The 17,298-nt window shown below is 50.7% G+C and overlaps 7 protein-coding genes across 7 annotated transcripts; 4 read left to right on the top strand and 3 right to left on the bottom strand.

Moving 5' to 3' along the window:
* Positions 1-369: 369 nt before the first annotated feature.
* On the bottom strand, positions 370-1,159 carry N7515_008551 (uncharacterized protein; the record flags this gene model as incomplete). Its single annotated transcript, XM_056669295.1, has 4 exons — positions 370-420; positions 531-732; positions 912-955; positions 1,019-1,159. 4 exons carry the CDS (start codon positions 1,157-1,159, stop codon positions 370-372), a joined length of 438 nt encoding a protein of 145 aa, XP_056519125.1.
* Positions 1,160-1,767: 608 nt separating this feature from the next.
* Positions 1,768-3,692, top strand: erf2 (palmitoyltransferase ERF2; the record flags this gene model as incomplete). Its single annotated transcript, XM_056669294.1, has 3 exons — positions 1,768-2,738; positions 2,792-2,900; positions 2,955-3,692. The coding sequence occupies 3 exons, from the start codon at positions 1,768-1,770 to the stop codon at positions 3,690-3,692; spliced, it is 1,818 nt and encodes a 605-aa protein (XP_056519124.1).
* A 766-nt stretch (positions 3,693-4,458) lies between these two features.
* Positions 4,459-7,046, top strand: N7515_008549 (putative histone-lysine N-methyltransferase (Ash1); the record flags this gene model as incomplete). The annotated part of the gene is made up of 4 exons (XM_056669293.1): positions 4,459-5,563; positions 5,617-5,990; positions 6,046-6,245; positions 6,299-7,046. 4 exons carry the CDS (start codon positions 4,459-4,461, stop codon positions 7,044-7,046), a joined length of 2,427 nt encoding a protein of 808 aa, XP_056519123.1.
* Positions 7,047-8,049: 1,003 nt separating this feature from the next.
* On the top strand, positions 8,050-11,547 carry N7515_008548 (putative ubiquitin conjugating enzyme; the record flags this gene model as incomplete). The annotated part of the gene is made up of 2 exons (XM_056669292.1): positions 8,050-8,212; positions 8,273-11,547. The coding sequence occupies 2 exons, from the start codon at positions 8,050-8,052 to the stop codon at positions 11,545-11,547; spliced, it is 3,438 nt and encodes a 1,145-aa protein (XP_056519122.1).
* Positions 11,548-11,945: 398 nt separating this feature from the next.
* N7515_008547 (uncharacterized protein) lies at positions 11,946-14,109 on the bottom strand (the record flags this gene model as incomplete). Its single annotated transcript, XM_056669291.1, has 2 exons — positions 11,946-13,973; positions 14,098-14,109. 2 exons carry the CDS (start codon positions 14,107-14,109, stop codon positions 11,946-11,948), a joined length of 2,040 nt encoding a protein of 679 aa, XP_056519121.1.
* A 485-nt stretch (positions 14,110-14,594) lies between these two features.
* On the bottom strand, positions 14,595-15,300 carry N7515_008546 (LYR motif-containing protein; the record flags this gene model as incomplete). The annotated part of the gene is made up of 5 exons (XM_056669290.1): positions 14,595-14,604; positions 14,660-14,709; positions 14,765-14,827; positions 14,993-15,157; positions 15,250-15,300. 5 exons carry the CDS (start codon positions 15,298-15,300, stop codon positions 14,595-14,597), a joined length of 339 nt encoding a protein of 112 aa, XP_056519120.1.
* Positions 15,301-15,790: 490 nt separating this feature from the next.
* N7515_008545 (uncharacterized protein) lies at positions 15,791-16,743 on the top strand (the record flags this gene model as incomplete). The annotated part of the gene is made up of 3 exons (XM_056669289.1): positions 15,791-15,963; positions 16,011-16,112; positions 16,167-16,743. 3 exons carry the CDS (start codon positions 15,791-15,793, stop codon positions 16,741-16,743), a joined length of 852 nt encoding a protein of 283 aa, XP_056519119.1.
* Positions 16,744-17,298: the final 555 nt, after the last annotated feature.

Genomic DNA, 17,298 nt, shown 5'->3' with positions numbered 1-17,298 from the left:
TGTCTGAATCGTTAGCTTGTTTTCAGTGATATGTTAATCGACACTGATATCCACATATTTGGGCAACGTATCGAAGTTATAGAGAACACCGGATAGGTAGATTCCCACTCCATCTAGGATAGCAGGTCATCACAAATTGACGACCAAATGGAACCAGCATAATACGGGCAGATGTAGCGCAAGAAAGAGACCGATTTCCAATTGACTCTTATCTGAATACGAATACTATGCACAATCTCTTGCTATACAAGTAGCAAGTCCACGCAGCTCTCTCCTCCCAAGTCTTTAGTATACAGCAATTGGCCGCAAAAATGGCAACCTGCTTCATTCAACTTCTCAAGACAATCTTCATAGCTAATCAATAGCCATCTAGTAGTCCCACTCCTCCTTGCCGAGCTTGTTGAACTTCTCGTGGAGGTCCTATTAGAAAAAGTCAGCAAATCTCATCAAAGCAGTAAAGGCGAACACGCATGGCACTCTTGACCAAAGCGATCGCGCACGTCACATAGACTGGTCTAGTAAGTTCATACCTCGGGCAGGGTGACATTGGGAACAATGACGGTGTTCATGGCGCTGGGAGCAGCACGGAGGGGCTGGTTCTTGTCACCGTGGGGGTGGTACTGGTACTTGTAGACCTTGCCATCCTCGGACTTGGCCTCCCAGGGCATGGCGCTCTCGGCAATGCGGACGTTGCTCTCGGAGTTGACGGAAGTGGGCTTGCGGCCGAAGTACCTATATCGCGAATCGTTAGCGATCGTCGTGCTTGCTTTGTAACTGGTCGTGTGCGCCATTGAGTGTTGTAGGCCGAGTATATAACATCACGACGAAGCATTGGTACGTCACAATGGCGCATATGGGGCGAATTGTTCCGACACGAGGGGATGTAGGGTATTTTCGGGAGGGATGCTCACCATCCGGCAATCAGGAAAGCGCCAGACATAACACCGAGGAGGACCTAAAGCCATGGTAGTTAGTTTTAAAGCTCTATTGTTGCTCAATGGCTTCGTAGGATCCGTACGTAGAGCTCGGGGTCACGCTTTCCGGCCTTGTCGAGGTCGCCCTGCTCGGCCTTGGTGGAGTTGAAGCGGCGCGGGGGAGCGCGGAAAAGGGACTGGCGGGTCAGAGCCCGGCGGGTAGCCAGAGCAGCAATTGAGGACATTGTTGCAGCAATTTGTGCGTGCGTTGGAAGGTGACTTCGTGGGCGGAGAACTGGAGACGGGGTAGTGGGAGAGAATCATGAACATCGAATGATGTTGCCGGCGTATCAGGTGACCATGAGTCAGCACCCGGATCGAGCTCATCTATGGACGCGACTTTCGAGCTTCCTGTTGGTTGAGATTCTGCGGTTTCAATTATCCCGGCGTGCTGACGCATATACGATCTTTGCGGTGATTGTTTCTGGGATGTAACTGGTCTCTACGAACTGGTTTGGCTTCTCGATCGCTGTTCTACTAAGGTATGTGGTCCCGGTTTTCTCCATCAGGGGCTCTACTCGGCCCCAGTTTTGTGGCATGTTCGTCGGTGGAACTCAGCATTGGAATTGGAAACTAATAATGAGACTATAGGGGCTTGGTTGATCGAATCACTCACTTTCGCTCATTAGACACTGTCTCATCCATCGCCGCTCCTTTTTCTCGCTCTGATCGCTGGCTTGACGCATCCCTTCCATCGCCTACATCGCTCCACTACTTCGCTATTATCAACAAGGAACACAAAATGATAGCGCGCATTACTATCTACCCTTGAAATCGATCATATTCCATAGTCATGTCAAATTCCGCAGAGCGTCCAGCCACCGGCGACACAAATCCAAGCCATGTGTTGGGCATTCCTCGGGCCCCTTCCGTGGGGGGAATTTCATCCCGAATGACAGATGAAGATGGAGAGCGAACACCGTCTTATACGTCACCTCCCGCTACCCTCCAGTCACGCCCGTCCGTTTCTAGGCGTGCACCGCCTCCCACACGCAATTCTATCACTGGGGCCAGCCAAGTGACCAGCAGACCTGGTAGCTCGGCGAGTCGACTGAGTAGAACGCATATCCCGTCCCTGACAGCACAAGCGTTCTTCCGACCTATGAGCTCGCAACGATTGCAGGCACACCGAGGAACACGCCCTATGACCAAAGGAACAGTGTCATCAACCGACGACTGGCCGGAAAATGCAGGGGGGAGCCAGAACCGGAGGAGCTTGATCTCCAATAGCACACTTCCGCAAGGATCTGTACCTCCAGCTGACATGGAAGCACCACCGTCTCGAGGAACAGAGTTCACAGACCCCATACTCCCAGACCGCAATACTTCCAATGCCAGCCCCACTGGTAACACAACAGTCCGGAGCCTAGGTGAAAGTGTGAGACTTCTGCGTGACCGAGATCAAAAGCATAAGCCTCAGCACCTCAACCTTGGTGCCAACTACACCGGGCATTCCGGGCAGGATGCACCGCCGAAATCACCCCTCTCATTCCTGCAGATGCAAAACAGGACGCCAGGATACAATAACGAATCTCGGGCACATCAAGGCCATGAGCATCTTTCTTCTGCCGGGTCCTCTCCAGGTCCACTCGATGTGAAGAGACCCCATCTACCCAAGGCAAACCCGGGAAAGAACTATGAGTATTTCCAAGGAAATACAATCTTCTGCGGCGGTGGCCGCTTCCAGAACTCAAGGGACAAGCCTGTCAATATTGCGACTGGTCTGATGGTCGTTGTACCTGCGGCGTTGTTCTTCGGATTCTCGTATGTGGACCGATCTGATATATCAGTGGCTCATGGCTAACTTGTGAAATTAGGGCTCCCTGGCTGTGGCATAACATCTCCCCTGCCATTCCCATCGTGTTTGCTTACCTTTTCTACGTGTGTTTCTCGTCATTTGTACATGCGTCCGTCGTCGATCCTGGAGTGAGTAGTTCAGTCTTGTTCGGGACTCATACTTGCTAACATGTCAATCTCCAGGTCATGCCTCGGAATATCCAGCCTATGCCTCAACCAGATCCAACACACGACCCATTGGCGCTTGGCCCGCCCACAAACGATTGGGTGATGGTCAAGCTTGCTACGTCTGATGTAGCTGCTATGGATGTTCCTGTGAAGTACTGCAAAACATGTAACATTTGGCGGCCTCCTCGCTGCTATCACTGCCGCGTTTGCAACAACTGCGTCGAAACCCTCGACCATCACTGCGTCTGGCTCAACAATTGTGTTGGCCGACGAAATTATCGCTATTTCTTTACTTTTGTCAGCTCTTGCACTATCCTGTCACTGTTCTTGATCGGTGCTAGTCTCGCCCATATCTTGGTCTTCATGTCTCGAGAGGGCATATCATTCGGGGCTGCGATCTCGAGATGGAGAGTGCCCTTTGCCATGGTAATCTATGGTCTGGTGGCAGTGCCTTACCCTACTTCCCTTTGGGCATACCATATTTTCCTAGTCGGCCGTGGCGAGACCACACGAGAATATCTGAACTCGCACAAGTTCGCCAAGGCTGATCGACACCGGCCATTCACTCAAGGAAATATCCTTAAGAATTGGATTGCTGTTCTGGGACGTCCGCGACCTCCTACCTACGTGCAGTTCAAGAAGCGATACGAAGAAGGTGATCAACGCTTGGGCTCACAAAAGCGCAAGTACCGTGTGCCAGATGTCGAATCCCAAGACATCGAAATGCAACATGTTGATCCCCAACAGGACTAAACCCCCAAAAGTCATTCTTTTGCCTGTCGGTCTTGTCTCGGCGGCTACGACCTGTGAAGATGATATTCATGATTTACAATTCTGTTCTCTCCAATTCCCTCGTTGGGGCCAATTACCATTTACGCCGTTTTCTAATCTTGACTTACACATACCCCTGCTTTCCTTTCTATATCTGTTTTGTTACACCTGCAGACATCATCTTGTCTCCCTTCTGATCTGTCATGATCGATTTCTTTTCCTGTCTTGTTACTTGCGTGACTACCTCGAATGGGCAACCCTACCCACAGCTTTCCCCTTCTTCCATATCCCATTTGCAACAATGATCCTTTGCTCCGACAGGTGAATTAGTATTTATGCAGACCTTTAGAATACTATGTCGTATTTAGATCATCCCATGCGTAGAATCTCTCCTGCGGGGGCGAGAGTGAGGGATTTCGGCATTCCTGCACACGATATCTGAACTTCGTAAGCCCTAGCAGACGCTTACTTTCTCCGTCTCCCTTGCATTTTCATTCTTTTCATTGCATTTTACTTTCGTAACTCGATCTGTAAATTCCGCGATTGGAGAGTTCGAAAGTGTTGTTGCACGCGTCAGATCACGTCCTAAATTGATAAGAAGCGCGCGGGAGGCTGATCCTCTTCGATCCGACCTCTTCCCCTGATATTTCCCCATCTCAGCACGACCACACGCGCCAGTTGCTCTACCTCGACAGAGAAAGGCGGTTCCAACCGGAATTGTCCTTCTCGTTCTCTCATTCGTTCGAATATGACGCCACGAAAGTCCCGATCAAACGCGTCCGCGGTTTCCGATGCCCAGGCTCACGACCCTGCCGATGACAACATGAGCCTCGACGTCCCCGAGCAACTCCTGACACCGGAAAATAGTCGCTCGGAGACTTCAAGCAACAATGAGAACGCGTTGACCGATGAGAAACCCGCAGGACGGCGAAGATCAACACGGGTGGCACGCGCATCATTGCGGACGGATGGATTGAACGGTACGCCCAAGGACGAGGAACCCGCGTCTTCGTCCGCAGCCTATGTCGATAGCCTTGCCAAAGCCAAACGATCACACTCTTCCCTGCGCCACAGTATTGCAGTGATGGAGTCTTCCTTGTGGAAGGGCACTCCAGCGGACGATGGTAATGCGGCCGACAATGCCGTGGCTCCGGATACACCCATCTCGAAGTCTTCACAGGGGGCGCAATCTGAAGATCTGAACACGTCGCTTCAGCAGCGAACGCTACGAAAGCGCGTGGGAAAGACATTGGGTGAAGACGAAGAAACGACCACGGCTGAACCGGTCCCTTCGCAAACTGCTACTCGCAGGTCTCTTCGACGATCAGGTCGCTTCAGTTTGATGGAAAAGGCTTCGGATCTCGTTGATCGGGCCAGTAGTATCTTGGGAAAGCGCACACGAGGTCTGGCAGAGAAGGACCTTGGCCGGCGTGCTAGTCTTCGCCCTCGAAATATTGCCCCCTCGAAGGAGGACACGGCTCGCTCTACCAATGAGCCTGCATCGAAGAAGCGTCGGGTTTCTGAGAGTGATCTCTCCAAGCTTAAAGATCAAGAGTCACCTGCGCCAGAGGATTCGATTGTACCGGCTCCTCCGCGACCTAAGCGTAAGATTTGGCTGTCCCACGGCCTATATGTAGGACAAGAGCCATCGGACTCGCCTCCTAAGCAACGTCGGAGCAAGAACTCCAAAAAGACCGGAACGGGCCCAATGCAACGCACTATCCTTCCCATGCCGATGTTCAAAGGCGCCCGGCTTTTGAAGACTGGGCGGGATTATCAGCTTCCGTTCGACATCTTCTCGCCGCTTCCACCGGGTCAGCCCAAGCCTGACGAGTGGCGTAAGACAAACAAGAGTGAGCGTGATAAGTATCTTACATTGTGGAGTGATGGCTAACAGGAAGTTCAGATGTTTTCGTTGGTGATGCCGGGAGCTTCTGGAAAGCAAACAAGAAGCTCGAGCTGTCTACTTGCATGTGCACCGAGGATACTGGCTGTGATGAGAACTGTCAGAACCGCTACATGTTCTACGAGTGTGACAATGGTAATTGCAGGCTGGGTCCTGAATGCGGTAATCGCAATTTTGAAGGCCTCAAGCACCGGACCAAAGCCGGAGGCAAGTATAACATCGGAGTCGAGGTCATCAAAACGGCAGATCGCGGGTATGGTGTGCGCAGCAACCGTTCCTTCGAGCCCAATCAAATCATCGTCGAGTACACCGGCGAGATCCTCACCCAGCTTGAGTGCGAGAAGAGGATGCGGACTATATACAAGAACAATGAAGTATGTGTTTTTCTCTTGCCGTTGGGCTTCTCCATTCACTGACGTTGACGAACAGTGTTATTATCTCATGTACTTTGATCAAAACATGATCATCGATGCCACTCGCGGGTCTATTGCTCGCTTTGTTAACCACGCCTGTGAACCTAACTGCCGCATGGAGAAATGGACCGTTGCGGGCAAGCCACGCATGGCACTTTTCGCTGGAGATCGAGGGGTCTCGACAGGAGAGGAATTGAGCTATGACTACAACTTCGAGTGAGATATCCACATGTATCGAGCCACTTGATGATTTGCTAATGTTACGGCAGCCCCTACTCCAACAAGAACGTTCAGGAATGCCGCTGTGGATCAGCGAACTGTCGTGGCTTCTTGGGTCCTCGGCTGAGGGAAAAGCAGCAACGGGCCAAAGAACAGGAGAAACGAAAGGCAGAGGGAGGTCCAAAGGCGACGTCAAAAAAGACCACCGGCAAAAAGCGAAAGGTCTCAGACGACGATGAAGATGACAGCGACGCGTCTCCCGAAGGCAAAAAGCGCAAGATAATTACAACCAAGGCCATCAAGGCCGGTGTGAAAAGGGCTGTGGCAACTGTCCGTGGGAAGAAGGTTACCAAGACAACGACAAAAGCCCAATCCACGGCTGCCGGCAAGTCGAAGACCAATGTCAAACTACCAAGCGTGAAAGCCACGGGCCGTATCAAGGCCACGGTTCGTGCTCCTCGATCTACCAAGGCTGTCAAAGCTACCAAGACAACCAAGACAACCAAGACCACGCAAACTATCAAGACAACCAAGCAAGCATCGGCTTCTCCTAAGAAGACAGCATCCCAACTCAAACGACCGTCTGCCGAGACCAAAAAGAAAATCCTCGACGCTGCGTCCAAAGGCTCTAGTGCTTCTCCCCGCAAGTCTTACGCGAGAAAGGCTCCCGCTAAGAGCCCTGTCAAAGCCAAGATGCCTGCCCCCAAGGCCAAAAGCACTGCCAAGGATAGCTTTACCAAGGGAGTCAAACAGACAGCTCGACGTGTTGTCAAATCGGTCAAGGGAGCGAAGAAATGATTGTATTGGTCCAACTTTGGCCATGCGTCACCGACTCAGCCTGTATCCTCTGCTTCGTTCAAGGTCACCGAGTTTTTTATTTCATACCGAGGCCGCCTGGCGATCTTCTTATTACCGACTTTTAGTCTTTAGCTACCAGCCCTGGGGTGGACTCTTATATTCTTATATCCTTTCTGCTATTCTTATCCCATTCTTGGCTGACTTTCATGACCGCAGAGGTCCGAGTCAATATTCGCTAACCATTATCTATACTCTACTTGATAATCTCTTTCTCTTCTTCTTCTTCTTCTTCTCATGTTTCCCCGGTGTACTTCGATTATTCCCCCTTTGCTGATATTCTAACCATTGGTTCTTTCCTCCCTGTATGACATCCCCCGACTAGTTTCCGTGACATGGCGTTTCTTCTCCTTTTCTTCCCGCTTTATCCCTATGTTGGTCTGGCTTCATGTTTCTCGCCTTGGTTTTCGGTCGGTTTATGCATCATGGTCATGAATGTGAGAGGTTGCTCTGGGCCGTTGTTCGTTGTGGGTTATATATTGCGCATGCCACAGCATTGCTATCGTCATTGATATAGCTCCGGTAGATGCTTTCGAATTCAATGTGTTACTTGGCGTCAAATTCCTAGTATCACCAGATATAATAGTGCCAACTTGAATACATACTAGTAGTAGTACAGTGGGGATGCCCAGAGATAGTGGAGACGGAGATTATCCAATAGTATACATCGTAGTAGTGGGGCTCCAATAAGGTTTGGCCTACATAGGTTAAGCGTGACGCAGTACCTACCCGTGGACACAGTTTATCTCGTTTATCTCGTTTATGTTGTTTACGTTGCTTAGTACATATAGCTTCGGTAGGTGCCAGCTCTGTTTTCCTACACATCCTCTGGCCTCTTCTCAGACTCCACGTCTGTTGACGCGTCATTTGAATCTCCATTTATCTTCCTCTTTACCTATTCCCACGCTTCCATGAACCCTTTCCTTTACAAAAACCTTCGTCCATCATGCCACGTAAAGACTTCCTAAGAGATATTGCAGAGGCTGCGGTTCCTGGTCGCTTCTCCCGCATTGTCAATGTCACAGCAGGCGAATGCGATGGATCGATTTCCTTTACCCTTACAGCACCGGGGCTGGACCGCGCACTTGATTTCCAGGCTATAGTGACGGGTAAGAAAGTATCCTGATATACTGTGATTTTCAACTGCCTAGTGCCTGACACCAAACCAGATTGTCAAGATTATCCTAAGTATCACAGCTTTTTGGTCTTCTCGTCATCCGAGGATTGTCCTCAGACAGTCACCGCTGCCTTGGAAAACGAAGTCCCCATGTTGTCTGGCTCAACTATCCATACATTGTTGGCAACCATTGAAGACGTTATTACCCACTCTACAACTGATCCTGGTCTGGCATCGAATGCCTCTGATTCTGATCACCCAAACCCCTCAGAGGAGGACTTCGACGATGATGAGTCCATGGCTGATTACGAGCCAGACTGGGAGTCTGATAATGGAGACACCAAATTCTCATCTGACCGCAATCTAACCGAGCTAAAGGAGAAGATCCGCCGTGATCTTCGTGTGGTCAAAGATGCAGGGTTCAAAGTGGGATACTTGGGCGAAAAATTTGACAGCATCATTGTGTCTGTGTCTTGTCGGATCTCCAAGCTTGGTATTTCCAAAGAAGCTATGCGTGCCTGGGGCGTTGAACCAACAGAGTATTTGGTTTTGCTGATGCGATATCATCCGAACTATCTAGACCTTCGAACAATGCTCGAGGTAACCAACGATTCGAAGAGTCCCTTGCTTCAGATGCATGTTGGTCTTTGCGACTCGTACAAGCCATCTTTCCGACATGCTATCGAGGCCCTAGTGGACCCACTGGGCCTAAAATCAAGTGGGGAAGCTACGTCTTCAGATAACACAATGTGTGGTCAGATCCTGAAACCACTGTTCATTGGAAGATCCCTTAATTCACTTCTCAACAAGCGGCTGCTTGGAATTATCAAGCTTCGACTAAGATATGCCTTTTCATGGACGGCAGCAGAGCTCTTCTTCCACACTAATCAAGGCAAGGTCTTCAGCGTATCAGATGCCACGTCTGAGGAGTATAGTCAACGAGACGTGTGGGCCACTTCAACCCCAGCACTTCTTGCAGCTGACCATGTGGCTGAACGTGATCACGATACTTCTCAAATGTCCTTACCCCTTGCTGCTATGCAGTTTACTCTCCGGCACTTTACCAAGTGTACCGAGTTTTGCCTTGTTTGTCACTGTAAAACCGGTGACACGTTCGAGGCCCTGAAGCCATATGTCTGTTCCAACGAGCTGTGTTTATACCAATACTTGGCACTAGACATGGGCACAAGCCTTGAACACGAGATCAGCTCACAGCCGTCCGTTGTAAATTTACTGATTAGTCTCGCATACGCCAGAGCTGAGTCGGGGCGTCTGACAGACTTTCCGACTGGCCTTCGGCTTCGGGTCCCCGCGAAAATGCTGAGTCGAACAGATGGACAGCCCGCCGACTGTCATACCGGGCTATTGACGGAGGATCTCCTGCTGAGTTCGCAATGTTTGCCAGATTCAGTCAGAGCTGGAGACTGGATTGTCATCATTGGTGCATATAACGATCGGGACTGGCACTGTCGTGTTAAACAAATCATCGACTCCAATCAGTGGCGTATCTCACAGCCAGTCATGGGAGGTCATCAAGTGATAATCCAGCATCTCCAGAATCCTCAGTTTAAATGCCCCACGATAGTGAATTTTGTTGTCTACGACACCAACATGGATGACTTGGATTCTGCACAGAAACAGAAGATAATCTCTACTCTGTTAAGCGAGCTTCCTAGTCTGGATAACATGTTAATGTTCATCCAAAGCCACACAATGGTCAAGGCCCTTTCTTCATGGGAAGACATGATCTCCCCTGCCGGGTTGAACCTTTTACGCTGGATTGTGGCCTCAAACCGATCGTTTATCCAGCGTGGCGATCTTGAGCCACAGCATCAGGTGACTGGGATGGGCAAGTATATCGAATTTCGGCTGGTTCAAGGTGCAGCCGACAAAGAGCAGCGTTTTCTCAACGCTGTCAATTCGATCTCCGCGGCTCAAGATCCTCCACCGGATCATCCTACGCTTTTTGCCTGGCATGGAAGCCCTGTGCACAGTTGGCACAGTATTCTGCGTGAGGGCCTTCATTTCAAATTCATGACTAACGGCCGTGCTTATGGAAATGGTATTTACTTGTCGAACAACTTCGCCACCTCGTTAGGGTACACTGCAGTGCTGACAGCTTCCAAGTTGATATGGCCCGAGAACCGGATGAAGATCTCCACCATGGTTTCTCTAAATGAGATTGTTAATGCTCCCCGCCGATTTGTGAACTGTATACCACACTACGTCGTGCAACACTTGGACTGGATCCAACCAAGATATCTCTTCGTTGAACTCCAAACCACCGAAAATCAGAACAACACCTGGGCCAATCTTATGGCAGCACACCGGGCAGTGCCGAACCATCAAAGTGTCGCGGTGAACCCGCGGTCATCTTCCGAGGACAGTGATATTGTTTACTACAAGCAGGACCAACGCTTCCCAGTCTTTGGGCCTGAGAATACACCAATCGAGATTCCTATCCCAGTATTCAAGCGCAAAAAAGCAGACTATCTGCGTAATGCCGCACAACAAAATGCTGCCGGTGTTGCGCTGCCACCGGAAAGTTCCAGCACAAACCGCAAATACTCAGATGAAGACGAGGATACTAATTCCAGCATCATGACAACCGCTGATGATCTCGATATTCTTCTATCTGACTCTGACGATGAAATACCCGACAGCCCCATGCAGACAGAAAGCATCCCGGATAATGAGCCCAAGACCGATTTCGAGCCTGGAACTCTGTCAAGAGACATACTGCCCGTCCTCGATCCACCGCAGTACGCAACAACCACAGCCACAAAGCTCCTACAGCAACATCTCAACGCCACAATCAAAACCCAGAACAAAGTACCCCTCCACGAGCTCGGCTGGTACGTGGATCCAAACCTGATTACCACAGTCTACCAATGGATCGTCGAGCTGCACTCTTTCGATCCAGATCTCCCCCTAGCAAAAGACCTCAAATCCATCAACCTGAAAAGCATCGTGCTAGAACTCCGCTTCCCACCACAATTCCCCATAGACCCGCCATTCTTCCGCGTCATCCGCCCCCGTTTCCTTCAATTCGCTGCTGGTGGTGGTGGCCATGTCACTGTCGGTGGCGCTATGTGTATGGAACTACTTACCCACTCGGGTTGGCTGCCGACGGCGTCTATTGAGAGTGTTTTGCTGCAGGTTCGGCTGGCTATTACTAGCACTGATCCTAGGCCGGCGCGTCTGGAGAGGGTGTCTATGTCTACTAGGAAGGATTATTCGGTTGCTGAGGCGGTCGAGGATTATCGGAGAGTGGCTATTGTGCATGGGTGGCAGATTTCGAATGATCTTCAGAAACTTGCTTGGTGAGCTTCCTCTTCAGGAGAGGTATGTAGTAGATGTTACCTACTTTCGAGGCTCGTCTAAGGCCCAGTGTTGCTAGTGGTACTAGCTGGAATGAAACATAATTTGCTAATTGCAATGAGAAACGCGTATATAGGTTATGCTGTAGATGTAGAGTGTAGTTTCAAGGTTGAGCTTCGCTTCCGAAGCAAAGCGGGCACCTCGATCCATGTAGACAGTCCTGCACTGAATGATATACAACGATTCAACGATCAAAAAAGCTACCTATACACCACCTACACACACTGATGATAGAAGAAGATCTGTTAGAAACACCGATTGACCAGACCAATTCATTTCAAAACATATTAGGCAACTAGTTGAACAGGAATAAGACTGCCATCTAACCCACACTTTATGTAGACTTAGGTAGATTCAGACGGGGCCGCCTGCGGAGCGGGTTCAGGGACCTGCTCGGGTTCACCAGTAGCCGCCACAACCTCCTGAGGCGGAGAACCCTGTGGTTCAGCTTGGGTTGTTTCTGTGTTTGCGTTTCCGTTTCCGTCAGACGCTAAACCCGGTAGACTGGAATCTGCGGAAGCTACAGCAGATACCTCAGTGGTGGTGACCGGCTCGGCGATGGGCTCAGGCACGTTCTCTGCGGTTGGTAACGGCTGAGGCAAGTCTGAGGGCGCAGTAGTGTGGGCATCTGGCGCGGGGTTTTGTTCCGATGAGGCATCTACCATCTCGGTATCTTGGGCTTCGGCCCCTTGGCTGGGTCCGATGATGGGGGGAGAAGCTGCTTGTGCACTCTCAGAGGCTACTGAGGGCTGGTCTTGTGTGATGGGAGGAAGAGAAGACTCTTTTTGGAGGTCTTGAGGTTGCTGGGCCTTTGCTGAGAGATCTGTCGATACGGCGCCCTCGTCGGGGTTTATCGCTTCTCCGAGTGGTTGCTCAGGTGTATGTGATTGGGGCGAGGGCTGCGTCGCTGGGTTCTCTGAGGGTTGTCTGGGACTGACAGTTGGCGGAGTGGTCGTGGTTTCTCCGCCTGTGTGCTCGGGTTCTTCTTTTGGTGCAAGATCAGACGTAGGAATCTCGGCTGACAAGCTCCCTTGTAGTTCGGTATTTCCATTTTGAGGTTCGCCTGTCACGGCTGTAGGCTCGGTGGGTTCGCTCGTTGCGACATCCTTGTCCTGAGAAAGGCGAGTCTCGTTTGGTTGTGTAATGGCAGCCTCCTCATTCGGATTAGAGACGTCAGCCTGGGAAGGTCCAGGCGCCATCGGCTGTGTTTGCGAACTCAGGTCCTTTTCAGGTAACGAGGATAGCTCGAGGGTATCAGGTTGACCTGAAACGGTATCTGCCATGTCGACATCTATTGGTCGCGCAACGGGCGTTTCGGATGAGCGCCCGGGAGTCTCGGGGGTCTTCGCATCAAGCATGGACTCGTCGCCCTCATCGCTCTCATCACCCTCGTCGCCATCTTCATCGTCTTCCTCTTGACCAGCCTGGTCTTGTGAAGCACCCTCCTGGCGTTCGCCCTTGACAAAGTCACCATTGCTAGCGCTAGGAGCGACCCCATGCACCAGGGCGGCATCGGCTCCTTCGCCCGGGGCAAACATAACCTTCTTCTTCCGACCCTTTCCAATACCCCGACCCTTGCGCTTGGGTGGGGGAGGGCGCCTTTTCGGAGGCGTCATTACAGCCGCCGATCCAGCCTCCGCGACCACAACTCCCTCAGCATTGACAATGCCGACCCCTTCAACGACTGTCCCGGGCGCAGGTGCCTCGGGTTTCACGGGCACTTGGCTCTGTTCGACAATGGTCTGCAAGTCGCCAGTGATCTCTCCTTCGATGCGATGACCCTCCGGCACCCACGCCTCGTAAACGGATATAACTCCAGTTTCAGGGTCGGCTTTCTTGAACTTCGTCCTCCGCATAGGCCCATGAGCCGCACCGAAACTTCCATCTGTACCGGCAGTTGCACCATAGAGAGAGGGAAGACCAGGTCGCCTCTTTGCCAGAAACTCCACCTCCGCCGGCTCGAGATGTTTGGGAAGCGTCATCCATTTGCGAGTAGTGAAACTCCGATCGGCCATATGGGATGCTGTAGCCGAGTCTTCTGCATCTGCGACACTCTTCTCCTCATCTTCACCTGCTCGACTGCCTTGGAGAATGTTTATGCATCCAGCGCGAGCTGCTCGAAGGAGCGCACGACTGATCGGTGGTAATAGCTGGCTGTCTCTTGGCATGGGGATCTCCGGCAGGGTTGGTCCTTCACCTGGGCCTTGAACGCCAAAGTCCGAGTCATTAGGCTTGGGAGCTTGTGAAAAGGTATGTGGCTGTCGGGACCAGCGGCGCACTGGTAATCCCTCAAAGACATCGTGATCGATTTGGCCGGTTCGGGTGCGGTTAGGGGCACCGTCGAGGTGTCGCCCTGAGCGCGAGGCTCTGAACTATGGCAAATCAGTCAGCTAAGTTCGCCAATTTGCAGGATTTGTATATTGAAATGTCCATATGTCCTGGCCTGCAGGTCGGGACCGGTATAAGCAATGACCCTGGGCGCGAGATGCAACGTACAGTGGATGGCATGGCAAATGTCTCAATGGCTCTGTCTCCCTATATCAATTCAGGAAGAATGCGCACAATTGGATTGCTGTATATGTAAAAGAAATGCGGACAAGTTGAAGTGGAGATGGGTTGGTAGGAGTGATGCGACTTGGTCGCGTAACGATGCCTTTCAGTAACATCACGTGATAAAAGCACCCGTACTGATGTTGCAGGCTTGCAGTGCAGCATATTGAAGTGCTGTCTAGGCTACATGTGACCTTAAGTTACGAAAAGCCGAATGGATTTTCTCTCTCTGAAGTGCTGTCTTCTGACGGAACCCCGTTACATGATAGAACTCAACTGCATGCGATTGAAGACGAGAGAGTCATAGTTACGGCGTTTAAGGAAGATTTGCAGCAGCGCACTGGGTGTATAAATACAAAATATGATCCAATTACTCGTATGCCATTGGCAAGTACATGTAGGTAAAGCAGAAACGGGCAGAATTCCCCTTCTCACTTCGGGATTCAGTCCCAACTGCTTGGCGTTAGCATTTGTAGATTGGTAGGATGCTGTCAGGTATCAGACTCACCCAGTGTCCTTCTGGCGAACAATGTCTCCATGGTTCCCAGTTTCTTTTCCCTGTGGAGATAGTGTTAGATCAGAAGCTGAAAGAAGTGAACGAGGTGAGACTTACTGTCTTTTGGCCTTCCACCACCAACTTATCCAACTGGAAGAACTGGCTGATGACTGTTTGTCTCTGTCATGATGTCAGTTTTGTTCTCTTTCGCGTTGTATTTCATTGTTCGCAAGGCAGCGGAGGGGTAGGCGACTTGTCAGTTTGCAGTACGGGCGAATCAAGATGGATACCCCGTATCTTCCACTGATCAAGTTCTGCCTCCAAGCTCCCTATAACATCACTGACCTTCAGCAAACGCAAGCTTTGCAGTCCCTCCTGCATCAGTTCCTGTACTCGCCGTTCCTCCGTGATATGTTGATTCTCGCGGAACGAATCCCTTGTCTTGCGGCGGGCATATTCGCGGAAATTGTAATTCGAAAATTGACCAGAATAGCGCAGAAGGGAGCGAAACTAAAGGGGATAAAGAGACACACGTTAGAAGACTGTTATACAGACAAGGACCGTAGGTCAGAGCGCATGTAACCGGAGAGTGAAAGACATACCAAAGACCGTGCCTGGAAGGCAGTCTCACGATTCAAGGATGCAACAGACATGGTGAAGAGTATGACGAGATTAGGGCGAGAAAGGCACGGAATTCAGCGTCGAAATATCCCGAGCGACACTCTGGCTAAGTTGATCTCAGATTAACACTGTAGACTGCTTGCAGGGTCGACACGAGAGCTATATGACTGGAAAGTTGGGAATGAGAACGTGATCGCGATAGTCAGGCTGCTGATTCACATACGTTTGAGTGCGACCTGTGCCGAAGACGCGGGGGTGGCGACTTCTGATATGAAAAGACTCGATACCAATCTGATACGCAGGACTTGATCGCGTACGGAGTAAGTGTAGGATAGAGAAACGATGTTGAAGGCGAGTGAGTAGGAAGGAAAGCGGGAAATTCCTTAGCGTCGGAGACGAATGACGGAGTTACCGGGGCCGAGCTCCTTTCCAGCGTTTCTCCACGTTTCTTCTTCAACTCGCATTTCTCAGAACTTTTGCAATTGGCAATCTTGCTCGGACTTGGACGTCTTTTCTTTCGCTATGACTCAGATACCTACACCCCCGGCATCCAGACCAGGTTCGCAGGCACCCGAAATTACGAGGCCGGTAGCTTCAGTGGACTTGGCCCGGCGTTTGGACACACTGCTGGAGCAATATTTGCACCTGCTTGATCGGCAGCAAAGACTGCAGTCAAGTCTTGCTAAAGACTTATCGTCGGTATGGATTTGTCAGTCATGGTTGCTGAAACATGCTGAGATAGTGTAGGGGTTTTTGCCCTCGCCCAGGCCAATTTCTCCAGTTCTCCTGCCCGCCGCTATGGCCCTGATTATTACGATGGACGCATGAAAGCGACTAGGACAATGTGAATGCATCCTTTGTCGTCGACTGACCTCATTTTGCTAATCGAGATGGACAGATCAATTGAATCCGAACGGAACGCGGAAGGTCCCATAGGCCATGCGCAAGAAGGAAAGCATAAGATCGGGTCACCTGGCTATAATTACAGTTTCTCCTGCAAATCCACACGCAGTCATCGATCAGAGAAGGCTGACGTGAATGAGGAAAGCCAATCCTCTGATTGGGAGCAAAGTGAACCTCCTGAGGCCACCGAGGATACAACCACCGGCGACGCCACCGGTTCAGTGCCATCCGACCCTTCGGAGATCAAGATTACACCTGAAAAGCCCAAGACCGACCCCAAAACGCTTCGTTCCGATCCAATCAATTGGTATGGGATACTCGTTCCCCAGTCGCTGCGCAGGGCACAAAAGTCTTTCACGAATGTGATCGATAATCAGGTACCCGATCTCGCCAGTACTACTGTCGAAATGCGAGCTTTGGAACAACAGATAAACCAATTGCGAGCGCAACTGGAAGATGAAATCACCAAACCAACTTGTCCTACAGTGAATGATACTTCAGACGTCAAACGACAAGTCGACATTGGCAGTCGCCCAAAGCATTCTATCCCTGAAGTTCGGGTGACCACCTAGATGGCTTTATAATTGAAAGATCAATTGCCAACCTCTATCACCTACATATTCCTCCTTTTCTCACAATCACAGTGCCCATGGCCATACTCCGTACAGATACCACATGATCTAACGTGTCTGATAAGCGAGCTGCCCTAAGCGAGCTGCGCAGGCCCCCAAACATATAGTGAAATATCTACGGAGTACAAACTATGTCTCGCTAGGAGGCAATATGGGGCTGACCCAAAATCTAGACGAGGGCCTCGTATGTCCCCAAATAGTAAAATACTCTAAGTAAAAGTCGGAGCTTTTGAAAGAAAGAATGGGACTGCTACTAGTACTAAATAGGATTAAAGGTGTTTCAGAGCACTGTCATACTACAGTTTATCATGTTATGCATCCGTTATGCTTCATCACATTCTCCAGGTTTCTTTGATCCCTTGCGTTGCATCACACACTGCACATCCACAGTGTCCAACTAACTTAGTTACACATCTACTCCGGTTATGTCACAATATGAATCCATTCAATCGCGTGAACTCCAGGATGGCGCTAAATCTGAGACGTTAGCGTCCC

The sequence above is a fragment of the Penicillium bovifimosum genome (genome assembly GCF_028826915.1).
Source record: "Penicillium bovifimosum strain IBT 22155 chromosome Unknown utg000006l_segment0_segment0, whole genome shotgun sequence".
Taxonomy (NCBI): Eukaryota; Fungi; Ascomycota; class Eurotiomycetes; order Eurotiales; family Aspergillaceae; genus Penicillium; species Penicillium bovifimosum.
This window is presented reverse-complemented; position numbering and strand designations above follow the sequence as displayed.